At 41.7% G+C, this 24,684-nt stretch overlaps 1 protein-coding gene across 1 annotated transcript in view; it reads right to left on the bottom strand.

Moving 5' to 3' along the window:
* The window catches only part of LOC115892749, a 29,545-nt gene extending 5,388 nt beyond the window's left edge, over window positions 1–24,157 (bottom strand). Inside the window, exons 1-33 of the mRNA XM_030914529.1 lie at window positions 24,136–24,157; window positions 23,891–23,955; window positions 23,546–23,573; window positions 22,895–22,956; window positions 22,458–22,485; window positions 21,878–21,939; window positions 21,434–21,461; window positions 20,872–20,946; window positions 19,182–19,246; window positions 18,679–18,706; window positions 18,163–18,224; window positions 17,718–17,745; window positions 12,410–12,471; window positions 11,969–11,996; window positions 11,386–11,447; window positions 10,941–10,968; window positions 10,363–10,424; window positions 9,923–9,950; window positions 9,341–9,402; window positions 8,901–8,928; window positions 8,338–8,412; window positions 6,649–6,713; window positions 6,225–6,252; window positions 5,643–5,704; window positions 4,877–4,904; window positions 4,296–4,357; window positions 3,859–3,886; window positions 3,277–3,338; window positions 2,832–2,859; window positions 2,251–2,312; window positions 1,814–1,841; window positions 1,236–1,297; window positions 797–824 (exon numbers count right to left, since the gene is read on the bottom strand). Of these exons, the coding sequence (XP_030770389.1) occupies window positions 797–824; window positions 1,236–1,297; window positions 1,814–1,841; window positions 2,251–2,312; window positions 2,832–2,859; window positions 3,277–3,338; window positions 3,859–3,886; window positions 4,296–4,357; window positions 4,877–4,904; window positions 5,643–5,704; window positions 6,225–6,252; window positions 6,649–6,713; window positions 8,338–8,412; window positions 8,901–8,928; window positions 9,341–9,402; window positions 9,923–9,950; window positions 10,363–10,424; window positions 10,941–10,968; window positions 11,386–11,447; window positions 11,969–11,996; window positions 12,410–12,471; window positions 17,718–17,745; window positions 18,163–18,224; window positions 18,679–18,706; window positions 19,182–19,246; window positions 20,872–20,946; window positions 21,434–21,461; window positions 21,878–21,939; window positions 22,458–22,485; window positions 22,895–22,956; window positions 23,546–23,573; window positions 23,891–23,955; window positions 24,136–24,157 (1,531 nt within the window). The remainder of the gene's footprint in view (window positions 1–796; window positions 825–1,235; window positions 1,298–1,813; window positions 1,842–2,250; window positions 2,313–2,831; window positions 2,860–3,276; window positions 3,339–3,858; window positions 3,887–4,295; window positions 4,358–4,876; window positions 4,905–5,642; window positions 5,705–6,224; window positions 6,253–6,648; window positions 6,714–8,337; window positions 8,413–8,900; window positions 8,929–9,340; window positions 9,403–9,922; window positions 9,951–10,362; window positions 10,425–10,940; window positions 10,969–11,385; window positions 11,448–11,968; window positions 11,997–12,409; window positions 12,472–17,717; window positions 17,746–18,162; window positions 18,225–18,678; window positions 18,707–19,181; window positions 19,247–20,871; window positions 20,947–21,433; window positions 21,462–21,877; window positions 21,940–22,457; window positions 22,486–22,894; window positions 22,957–23,545; window positions 23,574–23,890; window positions 23,956–24,135) is intronic.
* Window positions 24,158–24,684: the final 527 nt, after the last annotated feature.

The following is a 24,684-nucleotide window of genomic DNA, read 5'->3' as shown; positions in this document are numbered from 1 at the left end:
GTTTGTAAGTGATGCCGTCCTTTGACTGCAATCGTCAATCAGGCCTCAGTTGGTCATAACCTCTAGTGACCGGTCGCTAGAGTCCATGACCAACTGAGGCCTGACCCATGATGGCAGTCAAAAATGATATTCACTTGATAGTGTAGAAGCCCCAGAAAAAACAAAAAGCAAAACAAAAACAAACATTTCTCTTCCAGAGAAAGAAATAGTCTTACACGTTCTGATGTCATATCCTCCAAGGCGTCATGTGCAGACGCCTGCAGATCTTCAACAGGACCTAGGAGAACATAGAGTGATGGTCAGTGCATTGGTGTTGCTGAGGAATCCCACAAGGAGCCTTGGGGGCTGTGGACCAGGACTGGAGTGTATGGAGGGGTTGGTTGACAAGCATGGACTGAGCTGCTGCTGGACCATTCTCCTTGGTGTTGAAGGAAGGCAAAGGAGAGGGGCAGAAAGAAATGAAAGATCCTTGGCTTTCTAGCAAGGGCAACCTCATCAATGTGAAATAGTCACCCTAAGAACCGGTTAATATAGAAAGCCACTGTACTATAGAAACAGGAAGTAGATTCGAGGCTGCCTAGATCCAGGGGTGTGGGAGTTGGGAAAGACAGAGGAGTGACTACTAGTGGGGTTTCTTTGAGGGAGAATAAAGAGGTTCTCAGATGAGATTGTAACAATGGTTGCACAACCGTGTAAATATAGTAGAAACGCTGAATCACCGAATTTAAATGAGTAAATTGTTTTGCACGTCAGCTACGTTTAAATAAAGCTGTTAAAAAAAAAAAAGAATACGTACAGAGTTGAGGCTGGGCTTTCGAATTGCTCTGCAATAAGAGAAAAAAAAAAAAAAACAACAGTCATCAGGTGACTGGCCCCGAAAGAAAGCATAGAGGATGCTTGTGGACAGTGCAGTGGGGTTTTTTTTGGAATATTTAGCAAGTGTCCATTTTGTGTGACAAATACAAAATTATTTTTTAGGGAGAAAAGTTGCTACTGAAAAATACACTCACTACCAAACAGTTTTTAAGTGATGCCGTCCTTTGACTACCATCGTCAATCAGGCCTCAGTTGGTCATAACCTCTAGTGACCAGTCGCTAGAGTCCATGACCAACTGAGGCCTGATTCATGATGGCAGTCAAAAATGATATTCACTTGATAGTTTAGAAGCCCCAGAAAAAACAAAAAACAAAACAAAAAAAACATTTCTCTTCCAGAGAAAGAAATAAAGTCTTACAGGTTCTGATTTCAAATCCTTCACGCCGACATGTGCAGACACCTGCAGATCTTCAACAGGATCTAGGAGAACATAGAGTGACGGTCAGTGCATTGGTGTTGCTGAGGAATCCCACAAGGAGCCTTGGGGGCTGTGGACCAGGACTGGAGTGTATGGAGGGGTTGGTTGACAAGCATGGACTGAGCTGCTGCTGGACCATTCTCCTTGGTGTTGAAGGAAGGCAAAGGAGAGGGGCAGAAAGAAATGAAAGATCCTTGGCTTTCTAGCTAGGGCAACCTCATCAATGTGAAATAGTCACCCTAAGAACCGGTTAATATAGAAAGCCACTGTACTATAGAAACAGGAAGTAGATTCGAGGCTGCCTAGATCCAGGTGTATGGGAGTTGGGAAAGACAGAGGAGTGACTACTAGTGGGGTTTCTTTGAGGGAGAATAAAGAGGTTCTCAGATGAGATTGTAACAATGGTTGCACAACCGTGTAAATATAGTAGAAACGCTGAATCACCTAATTTAAATGAGTAAATTGTTTTGCACGTCAACTACGTTTAAATAAAGCTGTTAAAAAAAAAGAATACGTACAGAGTTGAGGCTGGGCTTTCGAATTGCTCTGCAATAAGAGAGAAAAAAAAAACAACAGTCATCAGGTGACTGGCCCCGAAAGAAAGCATAGAGGATGCTTGTGGACAGTGCAGTGGGGTTTTTTTTTGGAATATTTAGCAAGTGTCCATTTTGGGTGACAAATACAAAATTATTTTTTAGGGAGAAAAGTTGCTACTGAAAAATACACTCACTACCAAACAGTTTTTAAGTGATGCCGTCCTTTGACTACCATCGTCAATCAGGCCTCAGTTGGTCATAACCTCTAGTGACCAGTCGCTAGAGTCCATGACCAACTGAGGCCTGATTCATGATGGCAGTCAAAAATGATATTCACTTGATAGTTTAGAAGCCCCAGAAAAAACAAAAAACAAAACAAAAAAAACATTGCTCTTCCAGAGATAGAAATAAAGTCTTACAGGTTCTGATTTCAAATCCTTCACGCCGACATGTGCAGACACCTGCAGATCTTCAACAGGAACTAGGAGAACATAAGAGTGACGGTCAGTGCATTGGTGTTGCTGAGGAATCCCACAAGGAGCCTTGGGGGCTGTGGACCAGGGCTGGAGTGTATGGAGGGGGGTGGTTGACAAGCATGGACTGAGCTGTTGCTGGACCATTCTCCTTGGTGTTGAAGGAAGGCAAAGGAGAGGGACAGAAAGAAATGAAAGATCCTTGGCTTTCTAGCTAGGGCAACCTCATCAATGTGAAATAGTCACCTTAAGAACCGGTTAATATAGAAAGCCACTGTACTATAGAAACAGGAAGTAGATTCGAGGCTGCCTAGATCCAGGTGTATGGGAGTTGGGAAAGACAGAGGAGTGACTACTAGTGGGGTTTCTTTGAGGGAGAATAAAGAGGTTCTCAGATGAGATTGTAACAATGGTTGCACAACAGTGTAAGTATAGTAGAAACGCTGAATCACCTAATTTAAATGAGTAAATTGTTTTGCACGTCAACTACGTTTAAATAAAGCTGTTAACAAAAAAAGAATACGTACAGAGTTGACGCTGGGCTTTTGAATTGCTCTGCAATAAGAGAGAGGAAAAAAAAAAAAAAAACAGTGATCAGGTCACTGGCCCCGAAAGAAAGCATAGAGAATGCTTGTGGACAGTGCAGTGGGGTTGTTTTTGGGAATATTTAGCAAGTGTCCATGTTGGCTGACAAATACAAAATTATTTTTCAGGGAGAAAAGTTGCTACTGAGAAATACACTCACTACCAAACAGTTTGTAAGTGATGCCGTCCTTTGACTGCCATGGTCAATGAGACCTCAGTTGGTCATAACCTCTAGTGACCAGTCGCTAGAGTTCATGACCAAATGAAGCCTGGTCCATGATGGCAGTCAAAAATGAAATTCACTTGATAGTCTAGAAGCCCCAGAAAAAACAAAATGCAAAACAAAAAAAAACCATTTCTCTTCCAGAGAAAAAAATAAAGTCTTACACGTTCTGATTTCGTATCCTGCACGCTGTCATGTGCAGATGCCTGCAGATCTTCAACAGGACCTAGGAGAACATAGAGTGATGGTCAGTGCATTGGGGTTTCTGAGGAATCCCTCAAGGAGCCTTGGGGGCTGTGGACCAGGGCTGGAGTGTATGGAGGGGGGGTGGTTGACAAGCATGGACTGAGCTGCTGCTGGACCATTCTCCTTGGTGTTGAAGGAAGGCAAAGGAGAGGGGCAGAAAGAAATGAAAGATCCTTGGCTTTCTAGCTAGGGCAACCTCATCAATGTGAAATAGTCACCCTAAGAACCGGTTAATATAGAAAGCCACTGTACTATAGAAACAGGAAGTAGATTCGAGGCTGCCTAGATCCAGGGGTGTGGGAGTTGGGAAAGACAGAGGAGTGACTACTAGTGGGGTTTCTTTGAGGGAGAATAAAGAGGTTCTCAGATGAGATTGTAACAATGGTTGCACAACCGTGTAAATATAGTAGAAACGCTGAATCACCTAATTTAAATGAGTAAATTGTTTTGCACGTCAACTACGTTTAAATAAAGCTGTTAAAAAAAAAAAGAATACGTACAGAGTTGAGGCTGGGCTTTCGAATTGCTCTGCAATAAGAGAAAAAAAAAAAAACAACAGTCATCAGGTGACTGGCCCCGAAAGAAAGCATAGAGGATGCTTGTGGACAGTGCAGTGGGGTTTTTTTTGGAATATTTAGCAAGTGTCCATTTTGGGTGACAAATACAAAATTATTTTTTAGGGAGAAAAGTTGCTACTGAAAAATACACTCACTACCAAACAGTTTGTAAGTGATGCCGTCCTTTGACTACCATCGTCAATCAGGCCTCAGTTGGTCATAACCTCTAGTGACCAGTCGCTAGAGTCCATGACCAACTGAGGCCTGATTCATGATGGCAGTCAAAAATGATATTCACTTGATAGTTTAGAAGCCCCAGAAAAAACAAAAAACAAAACAAAAAAAACATTTCTCTTCCAGAGAAAGAAATAAAGTCTTACAGGTTCTGATTTCAAATCCTTCACGCCGCCATGTGCAGACACCTGCAGATCTTCAACAGGATCTAGGAGAACATAGAGTGACGGTCAGTGCATTGGTGTTGCTGAGGAATCCCACAAGGAGCCTTGGGGGCTGTGGACCAGGGCTGGAGTGTATGGAGGGGGGTGGTTGACAAGCATGGACTGAGCTGTTGCTGGACCATTCTCCTTGGTGTTGAAGGAAGGCAAAGGAGAGGGACAGAAAGAAATGAAAGATCCTTGGCTTTCTAGCTAGGGCAACCTCATCAATGTGAAATAGTCACCCTAAGAACCGGTTAATATAGAAAGCCACTGTACTATAGAAACAGGAAGTAGATTCGAGGCTGCCTAGATCCAGGTGTATGGGAGTTGGGAAAGACAGAGGAGTGACTACTAGTGGGGTTTCTTTGAGGGAGAATAAAGAGGTTCTCAGAAGAGATTGTAACAATGGTTGCACAACCGTGAAAATAGAGTAGAAACGCTGAATCACCTAATTTAAATGAGTAAATTGTTTTGCACGTCAACTACGTTTAAATAAAACTGTTAAAAAAAAAAAGAATACGTACAGAGTTGACGCTGGGGTTTTGAATTGCTCTGCAATGAGAGAGAGAGAAAAAAAAAAAAACAGTGATCAGGTCACGGGCCCCGAAAGAAAGCATAGAGAATGCTTGTGGACAGTGCAGTGGGGTTTTTTTTGGGAATATTTAGCAAGTGTCCATGTTGGCTGACAAATACAAAATTATTTTTCACGGAGAAAAGTTGCTACTGAGAAATACACTCACTACCAAACAGTTTGTAAGTGATGCCGTCCTTTGACTGCCATGGTCAATGAGACCTCAGTTGGTCATAACCTCTAGTGACCAGTCGATAGACTCCATGACCAAATGAACCGTGCTCCATGATGGCAGTCAAAAATGAAATTCACTTGATAGTCTAGAAGCCCCAGAAAAAACAAAATACAAAACAAAAAAAACCATTTCTCTTCCAGAGAAAAAAATAAAGTCTTGGCCGGGCGCGGTGGCTCAAGCCTGTAATCCCAGCACTTTGGGAGGCCGAGACGGGCGGATCACGAGGTCAGGAGATCGAGACCATCCTGGCTAACACGGTGAAACCCCGTCTCTACTAAAAATACAAAAACTAGCCGGGCGAGGTGGCAGGCGCCTGTAGTCCCAGCTACTCGGGAGGCTGAGGCAGGAGAATGGCGTAAACCCAGGAGGCGGGCCTTGCAGTGAGCTGAGATCTGGCCACTGCACTCCAGTCCGGGCGACAGAGCGAGACTCCGCCTCAAAAAAAAAAAAAAAAAAAAAAAAAAAAAAAAAAATAAAGTCTTACACGTTCAGATTTCGTATCCTCCACGCTGTCATGTGCAGACGCCTGCAGATCTTCAACAGGACCTAGGAGAACATAGAGTGATGGTCAGTGCATTGGGGTTGCTGAGGAATCCCACAAGGAGCCTTGGGGGCTGTGGACCAGGGCTGGAGTTTATGGAGGGGGGTGGTTGACAAGCATGGACTGAGCTGCTGCTGGACCATTCTCCTTGGTGTTGAAGGAAGGCAAAGGAGAGGGGCAGAAAGAAATGAAAGATCCTTGGCTTTCTAGCAAGGGCAACCTCATCAATGTGAAACAGTCACCCTAAGAACCGGTTAATATAGAAAGCCACTGTACTATAGAAACAGGAAGTAGATTCGAGGCTGCCTAGATCCAGGGGTGTGGGAGTTGGGAAAGACATAGGAGTGACTACTAGTGGGGTTTCTTTGAGGGAGAATAAAGAGGTTCTCAGATGAGATTGTAACAATGGTTGCACAACCGTGTAAATATAGTAGAAACGCTGAATCACCTAATTTAAATGAGTAAATTGTTTTGCACGTCAACTACGTTTAAATAAAGCTGTCAAAAAAAAAAAAGAATACGTACAGAGTTGAGGCTGGGCTTTCGAATTGCTCTGCAATAAGAGAAAAAAAAAAAAACAAACAGTGATCAGGTGACTGGCCCCGAAAGAAAGCATAGAGGATGCTTGTGGACAGTGCAGTGGGGTTTTTTTTGGAATATTTAGCAAGTGTCCATGTTGGCTGACAAATACAAAATTATTTCTCAGGGAGAAAAGTTGCTACTCAGAAATACACTCACTACCAAACAGTTTGTAAGTGATGCCGTCCTTTGACTGCCATCGTCAATCAGGCCTCAGTTGGTCATAACCTCCAGTGACTTGTCACTAAAGTCCATGACCAACTGAGGCCTGATTCACGATGGCAGTCAAAAATGATATTCACTTGATAGTCTAGAAGCCCCAGAAAAAAAACAAAAAAGTTTCTCTTCCAGAGAAAGAAATACGTCTTACAAGTTCTGATCCCATATTCACCTCCACACTGCCATGTGCAGACGCCTGCAGATCTTCATCAGAATCTAGGAGAACACAGAGTGACGGTCAGTGCATTGGTGTTGCTGAGGAATCCCACAAGGAACCTTGGGGTGTATGGAGTGTACGGAAGTGGGCGCTTGACAAGCATGGGCTGAGCTGCTGCTGGACCATTCTCCTTGGCGTCAAAGGCAGGCAAAGGAGAGGGGCAGAAAGAATTGAAAGAGCCTTGGCTTTCTAGCTAGGGCAACCTCATCAATGTGAAATAGTCACCTTAAGAACAGTTTAAAACAGAAAGGCACTGTATTGTTCAGCGACAGCATCTCATCACACCTCCTCCCCATTTGAAGTTCCAGGCAAATCCCCAGTTTTATGAAATGTTACAAGATCCTTTAACTTCTTGGATCTACATACCCTGCCACTAAGTTTATCATCTACCCTGTTGTATTTTTCAAGTTGTAGTAAAGCATACATCTTTATCATTTGAATTATTCAGTGTGCATTAAAATGAGACTACATTCAATGAGTTACATTCAGGATGCTGTCACAATAATGAGAAAAATCTTAATTCATAATCTAAGCTTCACCTTGGGCAATCAGAGAAAAACAGCAGTGTCACATAGAACAGATGATAAATCAATAATGATTGCAGAGTACAATGGAATAGAAAACAGGAAATCCAGAAAATATCAACAAAACCGAAAGCCGGTTCTTTGAAAAGATCGGTAACATTGATAAACCTCTACCTTGGCTACCACAAAGGAAAGAAAGAAGTCACAGTATACTAATAATATTAGTTTAAGAGGAGTCGAATCAAAAAATAGTAAATAATAAAGGAATATTCTGAACACATCTGTGCTCACAATTGGATACACTCGATGAAATGAACAAATTTATAAAATCTATGTTAGAAGACCAAAAGTCTTCTCAGGAGAAAGAGATCATCTGAATAGGCCTATATTTATTTTAGAATTTTAGATATGGAATCAATGATTAATATCTTTTCAAACAACTAAAACACTATATTCAGATGATCTCACTGGTAAATTCTACCAAAATTCTTACAAAGAAAAATATAGTCTTACCATACAAGCAATTCATCATAACCTGAAGTATTTCCTCAGTTACATTTTAAAAATTATGCTTCCAAACAAGACACAGGAAGGTTTGTAATAGCTGTATTCATAATTGACCAAACTGAAAGCAAATGTCTAAACATTTGAGATGTCCTTTACTATCAAAAGTGAACCCAGCCTGGGCAGAATGGTGAAATCCCTTCTCCACAGAGATAATAATAATAATAACAAACTTGATAAAGTGGCATGTGCCTTATGGCCAGCTACTTGGGAGGCTGAGGTGGAAGGATCACCTGAACCTGGGGAGGTCAAGATTGCAGTGAGCTGTGATCGCACCAGTGCACTCCTGGGCGACAGAGGAGACCTTTTCACAAAAAAATAAAATACTAAAAAAAAGAACTGAACTCTAAGTTGTCAATGTTACTTGACTTGTGCACTTGTGTCAACCACCATTGATTTAATGCATAAATTGGCACAAATGAAATAAATGAAGAACATGACACAGCATTTACTGAGTTTCTCTAATATGGGGCACTGAATGAATAAACTGCAATTAGTTGCTTAAGTGAACTTAATGATTTAATTTCCACACTACCTTTATTGTCTGCAGGCCACATTTTGTTGGATTTCCATAGTTTTGTTGTCCAGCGCTTGGAACCCATAGGCAAACCTGCAAGGTAGAGCAGACTTCTTATAGATTCTTGGAAATGTATTATAATAAAGACAGTGCTTGACATGTTGATGGCAGAGGACAGCAGAGAAATTAGTAAAAACTTTTTCCCAGATGAAACTTTTGATCCCAGTTTTTACCGTCTGCTTTTCAACTCTACCTGAATTAGATTTGGGTTCTAGGAGGATTTTGCAAGGTTCATTGCACTTAAAACGGACTGTTTGTGTAGGCAGATACCTTTATTTAGAGGAGACAATATAGAAAAGCAGCAGATCCAAGTCACCAAGAATGGCCTGGGATCAAATCCTACTTAGAATCTGCACATACCTGGGAGAGTGAAATGAACCCTCTGTGCTTCAGTTCCCTATTCTGAGATGTGGGAATGTTAGTAGATCTAACAACGCTGAATCACCTACTTTAAATGGGTACATTGTTTTGCATGTCAACTACGTTTAAATGAAGCTGTTAAAAAAAAAAAGAATACGTACACAGGCGACACTGGACGATCCTCCTTCTCTGCAATAAGAGAAAAACAAAACAAAACAAAACAGTGATCAGGTGACTGGCCCCGAAAGAAAGCATAGAGGATGCTTGTGGACAGTGCAGTGGGGTTTTTTTGGAATATGTAGCAAGCGTCCATGTTGGCTGACAAATACAAAATTATTTTTCAGGGAGAAAAGCTTGCTATTGAGAAACATACTAACTACCAGACAGTTTGTAAGTGATGCCGTCCTTTGACTGCCATCGTCAATCAGGCCTCAGTTGGTCATAACCTCTAGTGACCGGTCGCTAGAGTCCATGACCAACTGAGGCCTGACCCATGATGGCAGTCAAAAATGATATTCACTTGATAGTGTAGAAGCCCCAGAAAAAACAAAAAACAAAACAAAAACAAACATTTCTCTTCCAGAGAAAGAAATAGTCTTACACGTTCTGATTCCATATCCTCCACGCCGTCATGTGCAGACGCCTGCAGATCGTCAACAGGACCTAGGAGAACATAGAGTGATGGTCAGTGCATTGGTGTTGCTGAGGAATCCCACAAGGAGCCTTGGGGGCTGTGGACCAGAGCTGGAGTGTATGGAGGGGTTGGTTGACAAGCATGGACTGAGCTGCTGCTGGACCATTCTCCTTGGTGTTGAAGGAAGGCAAAGGAGAGGGGCAGAAAGAAATGAAAGATCCTTGGCTTTCTAGCAAGGGCAACCTCATCAATGTGAAATAGTCACCCTAAGAACCGGTTAATATAGAAAGCCACTGTACTACAGAAACAGGAAGTAGATTCGAGGCTGCCTAGATCCAGGGGTGTGGGAGTTGGGAAAGACAGAGGAGTGACTACTAGTGGGCTTTCTTTGAGGGAGAATAAAGAGGTTCTCAGATGAGATTGTAACAATGCTTGCACAACCGTGTAAATAGAGTAGAAACGCTGAATCACCTAATTTAAATGAGTAAATTGTTTTGCACGTCAACTACGTTTAAATAAAGCTGTTAAAAAAAAAAAAAGAATACGTACAGAGTTGAGGCGGGGCTTTCGAATTGCTCTGCAATAAGAGAAGAAAAAAAAAAACAACAGTGATCAGTTTACTGGCCCCGAAAGAAAGCATAGAGGATGCTTGTGGACAGTGCAGTGAGGTTTTTTTTGGAATATTTAGCAAACGTCCATGTTGGCTGACAAATACAAAATTATTTTTCAGGGAGAAAAGCTTGCTATTGAGAAACATACTAACTACCAGACAGTTTGTAAGTGATGCCGTCCTTTGACTGCCATCGTCAATCAGGCTTCAGTTGGTCATAACTTCTAGTGACCAGTAGCTAGAGTCCATGACCAACCGAGGCCTGACCCATGATGGCAGTCAAAAATGATATTCTCTTGATAGTGTAGAAGCCCCAGAAAAAACAAAAAACAAAACAAAAACAAACATTTCTCTTCCAGAGAAAGAAATAAAGTCTTACACGTTCTGATTTCATATCCTCCACGCCGTCATGTGCAGACGCCTGCAGATCGTCAACAGGACCTAGGAGAACATAGAGTGATGGTCAGTGCATTGGTGTTGCTGAGGAATCCCACAACGAGCCTTGGGGGCTGTGGACCAGGGCTGGAGTGTATGGAGGGGTTGGTTGACAAGCATGGACTGAGCTGCTGCTGGACCATTCTCCTTGGTGTTGAAGGAAGGCAAAGGAGAGGGGCAGAAAGAAATGAAAGATCCTTGGCTTTCTAGCAAGGGCAACCTCATCAATGTGAAATAGTCACCCTAAGAACCGGTTAATATAGAAAGCCACTGTACTACAGAAACAGAAAGTAGATTCGAGGCTGCCTACATCCAGGGGTGTGGAAGTTGGGAAAGACAGGAGTGACTACTAGTGGGGTTTCTTTGAGGGAGAATAAAGAGGTTCTCAGATGAGACTGTAACAATGCTTGCACAACTGTATAAATATAGTACAAACGCTGAATCACCTAATTTAAATGAGTAAATTGTTTTGCACGTCAATTACGTTTAAATAAAGCTGTTAAAAAAAAAAAGAATACGTACAGAGGTGAGACTGGGCTTTCGAATTGCTCTGCAATAAGAGAGAGAAAAAAAAAAAAAAAAACAGTGATCAGTTACTGGCCCCGAAAGAAAGCATAGAGGATGCTTGTGGACAGTGCAGTGAGGTTTTTTTTGGAATATTTAGCAAGTGTCCATGTTGGCTGACAAATACAAAATTATTTTTCAGGGAGAAAAGCTTGCTATTGAGAAACATACTAACTACCAGACAGTTTGTAAGTGATGCCGTCCTTTGACTGCCATCGTCAATCAGGCCTCAGTTGGTCATAACCTCTAGTGACCAGTCGCTAGAGTCCATGACCAACTGAGCCCTGGTACCCATGATGGCAGTCAAAAATGATATTCACTTGATAGTCTAGAAGCCCCGGAAAAAACAAAAAACAAAACAAAAACAAACATTTCTCTTCCAGAGAAAGAAATAAAGTCTTACACGTTCTGATTTCATATCCTCCACGCTGTCATGTGCAGACGCCTGCAGATCGTCAACAGGACCTAGGAGAACATAGAGTGATGGTCAGTGCATTGGTGTTGCTGAGGAATCCCACAAGGAGCCTTGGGGGATGTGGACCAGAGCTGGAGTGTATGGAGGAGGGTGGTTGACAAGCATGGACTGAGCTGCTGCTGGACCATTCTCCTTGGTGTTGAACGCAGGCAAAGGAGAGGGGCAGAAAGAAATGAAAGATCCTTGGCTTTCCAGCAAGGGCAATCTCATCAATGTGAAATAGTCACCCTAAGAACCGGTTAATATAGAAAGCCACTGTACTACAGAAACAGGAAGTAGATTCCAGGCTGCCTAGATCCAGGGGTGTGGGAGTTGGGAAAGACAGAGGAGTGACTACTAGTGGGGTTTCTTTGAGGGAGAATAAAGAGGTTCTCAGATGAGATTGTAACAATGCTTGCACAACCGTGTAAATATAGTAGAAACGCTGAATCACCTAATTTAAATGAGTAAATTGTTTTGCACGTCAACTACGTTTAAATAAAGCTGTTAAAAAAAAAAAAAGAATACGTACAGAGTTGAGGCTGGGCTTTCGAATTGCTCTGCAATAAGAGAAGAAAAAAAAAAAACAACAGTGATCAGGTTACTGGCCCCGAAAGAAAGCATAGAGGATGCTTGTGGACAGTGCAGTGAGGTTTTTTTTGGAATATTTAGCAAGTGTCCATGTTGGCTGACAAATACAAAATTATTTTTCAGGGAGAAAAGCTTGCTATTGAGAAACATACTAACTACCAGACAGTTTGTAAGTGATGCCGTCCTTTGACTGCCATCGTCAATCAGGCCTCAGTTGGTCATAACCTCTAGTGACCGGTCGCTAGAGTCCATGACCAACTGAGGCCTGACCCATGATGGCAGTCAAAAATGATATTCACTTGATAGTGTAGAAGCCCCGGAAAAAACAAAAAACAAAACAAAAACAAACATTTCTCTTCCAGAGAAAGAAATAAAGTCTTACACGTTCTGATTTCATATCCTCCACGCTGTCATGTGCAGACGCCTGCAGATCGTCAACAGGACCTAGGAGAACATAGAGTGATGGTCAGTGCATTGGTGTTGCTGAGGAATCCCACAAGGAGCCTTGGGGGCTGTGGACCAGGGCTGGAGTGTATGGAGGGGGTGGTTGACAAGCATGGACTGAGCTGCTGCTGGACCATTCTCCTTGGTGTTGAAGGAAGGCAAAGGAGAGGGGCAGAAAGAAATGAAAGATCCTTGGCTTTCTAGCAAGGGCAACCTCATCAATGTGAAATAGTCACCCTAAGAACCGGTTAATATAGAAAGCCACTGTACTATAGAAACAGGAAGTAGATTCGAGGCTGCCTAGATCCAGGGGTGTGGGAGTTGGGAAAGACAGAGGAGTGACTACTAGTGGGGTTTCTTTGAGGGAGAATAAAGAGGTTCTCAGATGAGATTGTAACAATGGTTGCACAACAGTGTAAATACAGTAGAAACACTGAATCACCTAATTTAATGAGTAAATTGTTTTGCACGTCAACTACGTTTAAATAAAACTGTTAAAAAAAAAAAAAGAATACGTACAGAGTTGACGCTGGGCTTTTGAATTGCTCTGCAATAAGAGAGAGAAAAATAAAAAAAAAAACAGTGATCAGGTCACTGGCCCCGAAAGAAAGCATAGAGAATGCTTGTGGACAGTGCAGTGGGGTTGTTTTTGGGAATATTTAGCAAGTGTCCATGTTGGCTGACAAATACAAAATTATTTCTCAGGGAGAAAAGTTGGTACTCAGAAATACACTCACTACCAAACAGTTTGTAAGTGATGCCGTCCTTTGACTGCCATCGTCAATCAGGCCTCAGTTGCTCATAACCTCCAGTGACTGGTCGCTAAAGTCCATGACCAACTGAGGCCTGATTCACGATGGCAGTCAAAAATGACATTCACTTGATAGTATAGAAGCCCCAGAAAAAAACAAAAAAAGTTTCTCTTCCAGAGAAAGAAATACGTCTTACAAGTTCTGATCCCATATTCACCTCCACACTGCCATGTGCAGACGCCTGCCGATCTTCATCAGAATCTAGGAGAACACAGAGTGACGGTCAGTGCATTGGTGTTGCTGAGGAATCCCACAAGGAACCTTGGGGTGTATGGAGTGTACGGAAGTGGGCGGTTGACAAGCATGGGCTGAGCTGCTGCTAGACCATTCTCCTTGGCGTCAAAGGCAGGCAAAGGAGAGGGGCAGAAAGAATTGAAAGAGCCTTGGCTTTCTAGCTAGGGCAACCTCATCAATGTGAAATAGTCACCTTAAGAACAGTTTAAAACAGAAAGGCACTGTATGATTCAGCGACAGCATCTCATCACACCTCCTCCCCATTTGAAGCTCCAGGCAAATCCCCAGTTTTATGAAATGTTACAAGACCGTTCAACTTCTGTGGATCTACATACCCTGCCTGCCACTATGTTTATCATCTACCCTGTTGTATTTTTCAAGTTGTAGTAAAGCATACATCTTTATCATTTGAATTATTCAGTGTGCATTTTAATGAGACTACATTCAATGAGTTACATTCAGGATGCTGTCACAATAATGAGAAAAATCTTAATTCATAATCTAAGCTTCACCTTGGGCAATGAGAGAAAAACAGCAGTGTCACATAGAACAGATGATAAATCAATAATGATTGCAGAGTACAATGGAATAGAAAACAGGAAATCCAGAAAATATCAACAAAACCGAAAGCCGGTTCTTTGAAAAGAACGGTAACATTGATAAACCTCTACCTTGGCTACCCACAAAGGAAATAAAGAAGTCACAGTATACTAATAATATTAGTTTAAGAGGAGTCGAATCAAAAAATAGTAAATAATAAAGGAATATTCTGAACACATCTGTGCTCACAATTGGATACACTCGATGAAATGAACAAATTTATAAAATCTATGTTAGAAGACCAAAAGTCTTCTCAGGAGAAAGAGATCATCTGAATAGGCCTATATTTATTTTAGAATTTTAGATATGGAATCAATGATTAATATCTTTTCAAACAACTAAAACACTATATTCAGATGATCTCACTGGTAAATTCTACCAAAATTCTTACAAAGAAAAATATAGTCTTACCATACAAGCAATTCATCATAACCTGAAGTATTTCCTCAGTTACATTTGAAAAATTATGTTTCCAAACAAGACACAGGAAGGTTTGTAATAGCTGTATTCATAATTAACCAAACTGAAAGCAAATGTCTAAACATTTGAGATGTCCTTTACTATCAAAAGTGAACCCAGCCTGGGCAGAATGGTGAAATCCCCTCTCTACAAAGATAATAATAATAATAATAAACTTGATATAGTGGCATGTGCCTTATGGCCAGCTACTTGGGAGGCTGAGGTGGAAGGATCACCTGAACCTGGGGAGGTCAAGATCACAGTGAGCTGTGATCGCACCAGTGCACTCCTGGGCGACAAAGGAGACCTTTTCACAAAAAAATAAAATACTAAAAAAAAGAACTGAACTCTAAGTTGTCAATTTTACTTGACTTGTGCACTTGTGTCACCCACCATTGATTTAATGCATAAATTGGCACAAATGAAATAAATGAAGAACATGACACAGCATTTACTGAGTTTCTCTAATATGGGGCACTGAATGAATAAACTGCAATTAGTTGCTTAAGTGAACTTAATGATTTAATTTCCACACTACCTTTATTATCTGCAGGCCAAATTTTGTTGGATTTCCATAGTTTTGTTGTCCAGCGCTTGGAACCCATAGGCAAACCTGCAAGGTAGAGCAGACTTCTTATAGATTCTTGGAAATGTATTATAATAAAGACAGTGCTTGACATGTTGCTGGCAGAGGACAGCAGAGAAATGAGTAAAAACTTTTTCCCAGATGAAATTTTTGATCCCAGTTTTTACCGTCTGCTTTTCAACTCTACCTGAATTAGATTTGGGTTCTAGGAGGATTTTGCAAGGTTCATTGCACTTAAAACGGACTGTTTGTGCAGGCAGATACCTTTATTTAGAGGAGACAATATAGAAAAGCAGCAGATCCAAGTCACCAAGAATGGCCTGGGATCAAATCCTACTTAGAATCTGCACATACCTGGGAGAGTGAAATGAACCCTCTGTGCTTCAGTTCCCTATTCTGAGATGTGGGAATGTTAGTAGATCTAACAACGCTGAATCACCTACTTTAAATGGGTACATTGTTTTGCATGTCAACTACGTTTAAATGAAGCTGTTAAAAAAAAAAGAATACGTACACAGGCGACACTGGACGATCCTCCTTCTCTGCAATAAGAGAAAAACAAAACAAAACAAAACAGTGATCAGGTGACTGGCCCCGTAAGAAAGCATAGAGGATGCTTGTGGACAGTGCAGTGGGGTTTTTTTGGAATATGTAGCAAGCGTCCATGTTGGCTGACAAATACAAAATTATTTTTCAGGGAGAAAAGCTTGCTATTGAGAAACATACTAACTACCAGAGAGTTTGTAAGTGATGCCGTCCTTTGACTACCATCGTCAATCACGCCTCAGTTGGTCATAACCTCTAGTGACCGGTCGCTAGAGTCCATGACCAACTGAGGCCTGACCCATGATGGCAGTCAAAAATGATATTCACTTGATAGTGTAGAAGCCCCAGAAAAAAACAAAAAACAAAACAAAAACAAACATTTCTCTTCCAGAGAAAGAAATAGTCTTACACGTTCTGATTCCCATATCCTCCACGCCGTCATGTGCAGACGCCTGCAGATCTTCAACAGGACCTAGGAGAACAGAGAGTGATGGTCAGTGCACTGGTGTTGCTGAGGAATCCCACAAGGAGCCTTGGGGGCTGTGGACCAGGGCTGGAGTGTATGCAGGGGGGTGGTTGACAAGCATGGACTGAGCTGCTGCTGGACCATTCTCCTTGGTGTTGAAGGAAGGCAAAGGAGAGGGGCAGAAAGAAATGAAAGATCCTTGGCTTTCTAGCTAGGGCAACCTCACCAATGTGAAATAGTCACCCTAAGAACCGGTTAATATAGAAAGCCACTGTACTATAGAAACAGGAAGTAGATTCGAGGCTGCCTAGATCCAGGTGTATGGGAGTTGGGAAAGACAGAGGAGTGACTACTAGTGGGGTTTCTTTGAGGGAGAATAAAGAGGTTCTCAGATGAGATTGTAACAATGGTTGCACAACCGTGTAAATATAGTAGAAACGCTGAATCACCTAATTTAAATGAGTAAATTGTTTTGCACGTCAACTACGTTTAAATAAAGCTGTTTAAAAAAAAAAGAATACGTACAGAGTTGAGGCTGGGCTTTCGAATTTCTCTGCAATAAGAGAAAAAAAAAAAAAACAACAGTCATCAGGTGACTGGCCCCGAAAGAAAGCATAGAGGATGCTTGTGGACAGTGCAGTGGGGTTTTATTTGGAATATTTAGCAAGTGTCCACTTTGGGTGACAAATACAAAATTATTTTTTAGGGAGAAAAGTTGCTACTGAAAAATACACTCACTACCAAACAGTTTGTAAGTAATGCCGTCCTTTGACTACCATCGTCAATCAGGCCTCAGTTGGTCATAACCTCTAGTGACCAGTCGCTAGAGTCCATGACCAACTGAGGCCTGATTCATGATGGCAGTCAAAAATGATATTCACTTGATAGTTTAGAAGCCCCAGAAAAAACAAAAAACAAAACAAAAAAAACATTTCTCTTCCAGAGAAAGAAATAAAGTCTTACACGTTCTGATTTCAAATCCTTCACGCCGCCACGTGCAGACACCTGCAGATCTTCAACAGGATCTAGGAGAACATAGAGTGATGGTCAGTGCATTGGTGTTGCTGAGGAATCCCACAAGGAGCCTTGGGGGCTGTGGACCAGGGCTGGAGTGTATGGAGGGGGGCGGTTGACAAGCATGGACTGAGCTGTTGCTGGACCATTCTCCTTGGTGTTGAAGGAAGGCAAAGGAGAGGGACAGAAAGAAATGAAAGATCCTTGGCTTTCTAGCTAGGGCAACCTCATCAACGTGAAATAGTCACCCTAAGAACCGGTTAATATAGAAAGCCACTGTACTATAGAAACAGGAAGTAGATTCGAGGCTGCCTAGATCCAGGTGTATGGGAGTTGGGAAAGACAGAGGAGTGACTACTAGTGCGGTTTCTTTGAGGGAGAAAAAAGAGGTTCTCAGATGAGGTTGTAACAATGGTTGCACAACAGTGTAAATATAGTAGAAACGCTGAATCACCTAATTTAAATGAGTAAATTGTTTTGCACGTCAACAACGTTTAAATAAAGCTGTCAAAAAAAAAAGAATACGTACAGAGTTGAGGCTGGGCTTTCGAATCTCTCTGCAATAAGAGAAAACAAAACAAAACAAAAACAGTGATCAGGTGACTGGCCCCGAAAGAAAGCATAGAGGATGCTGGTGGACAGTGCAGTGGGGTTTTTTTTGGAATATTTAGCAAGTGTCCATGTTGGCTGACAAATACAAAAATTATTTTTCAGGGAGAAAAGGTTGCTTGTCAGAAATACACTCACTACACCAAACAGTTTGTAACTGATGCCGTCCTTTGACTGACATCGTCAATCAGGCCTCAGTTGGTCATAACCTCTAGTGACCGGTCGCTAGAGTCCATGACCAACTGAAGTCTGATCTATGATGGCAGTCAAAAATGATATTCACTTGATAGTGTAGAAGCCCCAGAAAAAACAAAAAACAAAACAAAACAAAAATTTCTCTTCCAGAGAAAGAAATAAAGTCTTACAAGTTCTGATTTCATATCCTCCATGGTGCTATGTGCAGACGCCTGCAGATCTTCAACAAGACCTAGGAGAACATAGAGTGACGGTCAGTGCATTGGTGTTGCTGAGGAATCCCACAAGGAGCCTTGGGGGATGTGGCCCAGGGCTGGAGTGTATGGAGGGGGGTGGTTGACAAGTACGGACTGAGCTGCTGCTGGACCATTCTCCTTGGTGTTGAAGGAAGGCAAAGGAGAGGGGCAGAAAGAAATGAAAGATCCTGGGCTTTCTAGCAAGGGCAACCTCATCAATGTGAAATAGTCATCTTAAGAGTTGGGAAAGACAGAGGAGTGATTACTAGTGGGGTTTCTTTGAGGGGGAATAAAGAGGTTCTCAGATGAGATTGTAGCAATGGTTGCACAACCGTGTAAATATAGTAAAAACGCTGAATCACCTACTTTAAATGGGTGAATTGTTTTGCATGTTAACTACAGCTAAACAAAGCTGCCTTTTTTTGTTTGTTTGTTTAAATAAATACTTACGGTGGTCATACTCAGCTCCAGATAAATCCTGCAAAAAGAGAAAAGAAAAACAAACACCATGAGGATCAGATGATGCTGGGTTCTGATGGCAAATGCCTTTTATTCACTTGGTGAAATAAAAAACCGGACGTCAAGCAGTGATCCAGTCACTGGCTGCCAAATAAAGCATAGAGAATGCTTGTGGAAAATCCCGTGGGATTTTCTTGGGAGTATTTAGTAAGTGACCATGTTGGCTGATAAATACAAAATTATTCTTCAAGGAGAAAAGCTTGCTATTGAGAAACATAATCACTACCAGAGTGTTTGTAAGTGATGTCGTCCTTTGACTGCCATCGTCAATCAGGCCTCAGTTGGTCATAACCTCCAGTGACTTGTGGCTCAAGTCCATGACCAACTGAGGCCTGATTCACGATGGCAGTCAAAAATGACATTCACTTGATAGTCTAGAAGCCCCAGAAAAAAACAAAAAAAGTTTCCCTTCCAGAAAAAGAAATACGTCTTACAAATTCTGATGCCATATTCTCCTCCACACTGCCATGTGCAGACGCCTGCAGATCTTCATCAGAATCTAGGAGAACACAGAGTGACGGTCAGTGCATTGGTGTTGCTGAGGAATCCCACAAGGAACCTTGGGGTGTATGGAGTGTACGGAAGTGGGCGGTTGACAAGCATGGGCTGAGATGCTGCTGGACCATTCTCCTTGGTGTCGAAGGCAGGCAAAGGAGAGGGCCAGAAAGAATTGAAAGAGCCTTGGCTTTCTAGCTAGGGCAACCTCATCAATGTGAAATAGTCACCTTAAGAACAGTTTAAAACAGAAAGGCACTGTATGGTTCAGCGACAGCATCTCATCACACCTCCTCCCCATCTGAAGGTCCAGGCAAATCCCCAGTTTTATGAAATGTTACAAGATCCTTTAACTTCTTGGATCTACATACCCTGCCACTAAGTTTATCATCTACCCTGTTGTATTTTTCAAGTTGTAGTAAAGCATACATCTTTACCATTTGAATTATTCAGTGTGCATTTTAATGAGACTACATTCAATGAGTTACATTCAGGATGCTGTCACAATAATGAGAAAAATCTTAATTCATAATCTAAGCTTCACCTTGGGCAATGAGAGAAAAACAGCAGTGTAACATAGAACAGATGATAAATCAATAATGATTGCAGAGTACAATGGAATAGAAAACAGGAAATCCAGAAAATACCAAAAAAACCGAAAGCCGGTTCTTTGAAAAGATCGGTGAAATTGGTAAACCTCTACCTTGGCTACCCACAAAGGAAATAAAGAAGTCACAGTATACTAATAATATTAGTTTAAGAGGAGTCGAATCAAAAAATAGTAAATAATAAAGGAATATTCTGAACACATCTGTGCTCACAATTGGATACAGTCGATGAAATGAACAAATTTATAAAATCTATGTTAGAAGACCAAAAGTCTTCTCAGGAGAAATAGATCATCTGAATAGGCCTATATTTATTTTAGAATTTTAGATATGGAATCAATGATTAATATCTTTTCAAACAACTAAAACACTATATTCAGATGATCTCACTGGTAAATTCTACCAAAATTCTTACAAAGAAAAATATAGTCTTACCATACAAGCAATTCATCATAACCTGAAGTATTTCCTCAGTTACATTTTTAAAATTATGTTTCCAAACAAGACACAGGAAGGTTTGTAATAGCTGTATTCATAATTGACCAAACTGAAAGCAAATGTCTAAACATTTGAGATGTCCTTTACCATCAAAAGTGAACCCAGCCTGGGCAGAATGGTGAAATCCCTTCTCCACAAAGATAATAATAATAATAATAAACTTGATAAAGTGGCATGTGCCTTATGGACAGCTACTTGGGAGGCTGAGGTGGAAGGATCACCTGAACCTGGGGAGGTCAACATCGCAGTGAGCTGTGATCGCACCAGTGCACTCCTGGGCGACAAAGGAGACCTTTTCACAAAAAACTAAAATACTAAAAAAAAGAACTGAACTCTAAGTTGTCAATGTTACTTGACTTGTGTACTTGTGTCACCCACCATTGATTTAATGCATAAATTGGCACAAATGAAATACATGAAGAACATGACACAACATTTACTGAGTTTCTCTAATATGGGGCACTGAATGAATAAACTGCAATTAGTTGCTTAAGTGAACTTAATGATTTAATTTCCACACTACCTTTATTTCCTGCACAACAAATTCTGCTCCACTTCCATAGTTTTGTTGTCCAGCCCTTGGAACCCATAGGCAAACCTGCAAGGCAGAGCAGACTTCTTATAGATTCTTGGAAATGTATTATAATAAAGACAGTGCTTGACATGTTGCTGGCAGAGGACAGCAGAGAAATGAGTAAAAACTTTTTCCCAGATGAAACTTTTGATCCCAGTTGTTACCGTCTGCTTTTCAACTCTACCTGAATTTAGATTTGGGTTCTAGGAGGATTTTGCAAGGTTCATTGCACTTAAAACGGACTGTTTGTGAGGGAGATACCTTTCTTTAGATGAGACAATATAGAAAAGCAGCAGATCCAAGTCACCAAGAATGGCCTGGGATCAAATCCTACTTAGAATCTGCACATACCTGGGAGAGTGAAATGAACCCTCTGTGCCTCAGTTCCCTATTCTGAGATGTGGGAATGTTAGTAGATCTAACAACGCTGAATCACCTACTTTAAATGGGTACATTGTTTTGCATGTCAACTACGTTTAAATAAAGCTGTTAAAAAAAACAAAATACGTACAGAGGCGAGACTGGACAATCGACTTTCTCTGCAATAAGAGAAAAAACAAAACAAAACAAAACAGTGATCAGGTTACTGGCCCCGAAAGAAAGCATAGAGGATGCTTGTGGACAGTGCAGTGGGGTTTTTTTGGGAATATTTAGCAAGTGTCCATGTTGGCTGACAAATACAAAATTATTTTTCAGGGAGAAAAGCTTGCTATTGAGAAACATACTAACTACCAGACAGTTTGTAAGTGATGTCGTCCTTTGACTGCCATTGTCAGTCAGGTCTCAGTTGGTCATAACCTCTAGTGACCGGTCGCTACAGTCCCTGATCAACTGAGGCCTGACCCATGATGGCAGTCAAAAATGATATTCACTTGATAGTCTAGAAGCCCCAGAAAAAAAAAAACACAAAACAAAAACAAACATTTCTCTTCCAGAGAAAGAAATAAAGTCTTACACGTTCTGATTTTATATCCTCTACGCCATCATGTGCAGACGCCTGCAGATCTTCAACAGGACCTAGGAGAACACAGAGTGATGGTCAGTGCATTGGGGTTGCTGAGGAATCCCACAAGGAGCCTTGGGGGCTGTGGACCAAGGCTGGAGTGTATGGAGGGGGGTGGTTGACAAGCATGGACTGAGCTGCTGCTGGACCATTCTCCTTGGTGTTGAAGGAAGGCAAAGGAGAGGGGCAGAAAGAAATGAAAGATCCTTGGATTTCTAGCAAGGGCAACCTCATCAATGTGAAATAGTCACCCTAAGAACCGGTTAATATAGAAAGCCACTGTACTATAGAAACAGGAAGTAGATTCGAGGCTGCCTAGATCCAGGGGTGTGGGAGTTGGGAAAGACAGAGGAGTGACTACTAGTTGGGTTTCCTTGAGGCAGAATGAAGAGGTTCTCAGATGAGATTGTAACAATGGTTGCACAACCGTGTAAACATAGTAGAAACGCTGAATCACCAAATTTAAATGAGTAAATTGTTTTGCACGTCAACTACGTTTAAATAAAGCTGTTAAAAAAAAAAGAATACGTACAGAGTTGAGGCTGGGCTTTCGAATTGCTCTGCAACAAGAGAAAAAAAAAAAACAACAGTGATCAGGTTACTGGCCCCAAAAGAAAGCATAGAGGATGCTTGTGGACAGTGCAGTGGGGTTTTTTTTGGAATATTTAGCAAGCGTCCATCTTCGCAGACAAATACAAAATTGTTTTTTCAGGGAGAAAAGTCGCTACAGAGAAATACACTCAATACCAAACAGTTTGTAAGTGATGCCGTCCTTTGACTACCATCGTCAATCAGGCCTCAGTTGGTCATAACCTCTAGTGACCAGTCGCTAGAGTCCATGACCAACTGAAGCCTGGTCCATGATGGCAGTCAAAAATGATATTCACTTGATAGTCTATAAGCCCCAGAAAAAACAAAACACAAAACAAAAAAAACATTTCTCTTCCAGAGAAAGAAATAAAGTCTTACACGTTCTGATTTCATATCCTCCATGTTGTCACGTGCAGACGCCTGCAGATCTTCAACAGGACCTAGGAGAACATAGAGTGATGGTCAGTGCATTGGGGTTGCTGAGGAATCCCACAAGGAGCCTTGGGGGCTGTGGACCAGGGCTGGAGTATATGGAGGGGGGTGGTTGACAAGCATGGACTGAGCTGCTGCTGGACCATTCTCCTTGTGTTGAAGGAAGGCAAAGGAGACGGGCAGAAAGAAATGAAAGATCCTTGGCTTTCTAGCAAGGGCAACCTCATCAATGTGAAGGCAAAGGAGACGGGCAGAAAGAAATGAAAGATCCTTGGCTTTCTAGCAAGGGCAACCTCATCAATGTGAAATAGTCACCCTAAGAACCGGTTAATATAGAAAGCCACTGTACTATAGAAACAGGAAGTAGATTCGAGGCTGCCTACATCCAGGGGTGTGGGATTTGGGAAAGACAGAGGAGTGACTACTAGTGGGGTTTCTTTGAGGGAGAATAAAGAGGTTCTCAGATGAGATTGTAACAATGGTTGCACAACCGTGTAAATATAGTAGAAACGCTGAATCACCTAATTTAAATGAGCAAATTGTTTTGCATGTCAACTACGTTTAAATAAAGCTGTTAGAAAAAAAAAGAATACGTACAGAGTTGAGGCTGGGCTTTCGAATTGCTCTGCAATAAGAGAAAAAACACAACAAAATAGTGATCAGGTAACTGGCCCCGAAAGAAAGCATAGAGGATGCTTGTGGACAGTGCAGTGGGTTTTTTTTTTGGGAATATTTAGCAAGTGTCCATGTTGGCTGGCAAATACAAAATTATTTTTCAGGGAGAAAAGGCTGCTTCTCAGAAATACACTCACTACCAAACAGTTTGTAAGTGAAGCCGTCCTTTGACTGCCATCGTCAATCAGGCCTCAGTTGGTCATAACCTCTAGTGACCCCAGAAAAAACAAAAAAAATTTCTCTTCCAGAGAAAGAAATACGTCTTACAAGTTCTGATCTCATATTCTCCTCCACACCGCTCTGTGCAGACGCCTGCAGATCTTCATCAGAATCTAGGAGAACACAGAGTGACGGTCAGTGCATTGGTGTTGCTGAGGAATCCCACAGGGAACCTTGGGTGTATGGAGTGTATGCAAGTGGACGGTGTAAGTAATCAGAGCTCCATGGCTAAACTCCTTTGGGTAAAACCAAACAAAAACAACTTCTCACGGCCTGGCAGTAACATGTCATACCTTTCGTAGTCATTTTAAGCATGTCCCCCAATTTGTTTTACTTCTTTGTTCAAATTAATTGGAAGAAATAAAGCAGCTTCTGACAATGTGACTCCACTATCAAGAATACCATATAGGCCGGGCGCGGTGGCTCAAGCCTGTAAGCCCAGCACTTTGGGAGGCCGAGACGGGCGGATCACGAGGTCAGGAGATGGAGATCATCCTGGGTAACACGGTGGAACCCCATCTCTACAAAATACAAAAAACTAGCTGGGTGAGGTGGCGGGCACCTGTAGTCCCAGCTACTTGGGAGTTGAGGCAGGAGAATGGCGTAAACCCGGGAGGCGGAGCTCGCAGTGAGCTGAGATCCGGCCACTGCACTCCAGCCGGCGAGAGAGCAAGATCCGTCTCAAAAAAAAAAAAAAAAAAAAAAGAGAATACCATATAATCTCCTCCATGGCAAACTCTATTTTGAATTTCAGACTTCCCACATATTTGAGTCTGAATTATCCCAGTTATAGCTTACCTTAAAGAATGGGAGAAAAGAAACAATTGGGCCCTTAACTGGCT

The sequence above is a fragment of the Rhinopithecus roxellana genome, chromosome 13, assembly GCF_007565055.1.
Source record: "Rhinopithecus roxellana isolate Shanxi Qingling chromosome 13, ASM756505v1, whole genome shotgun sequence".
Taxonomy (NCBI): domain Eukaryota; kingdom Metazoa; phylum Chordata; class Mammalia; order Primates; family Cercopithecidae; genus Rhinopithecus; species Rhinopithecus roxellana.
The sequence above is the reverse complement of the archived record's forward strand: the minus strand, read 5'-3'. Positions and strand labels throughout refer to the sequence as shown.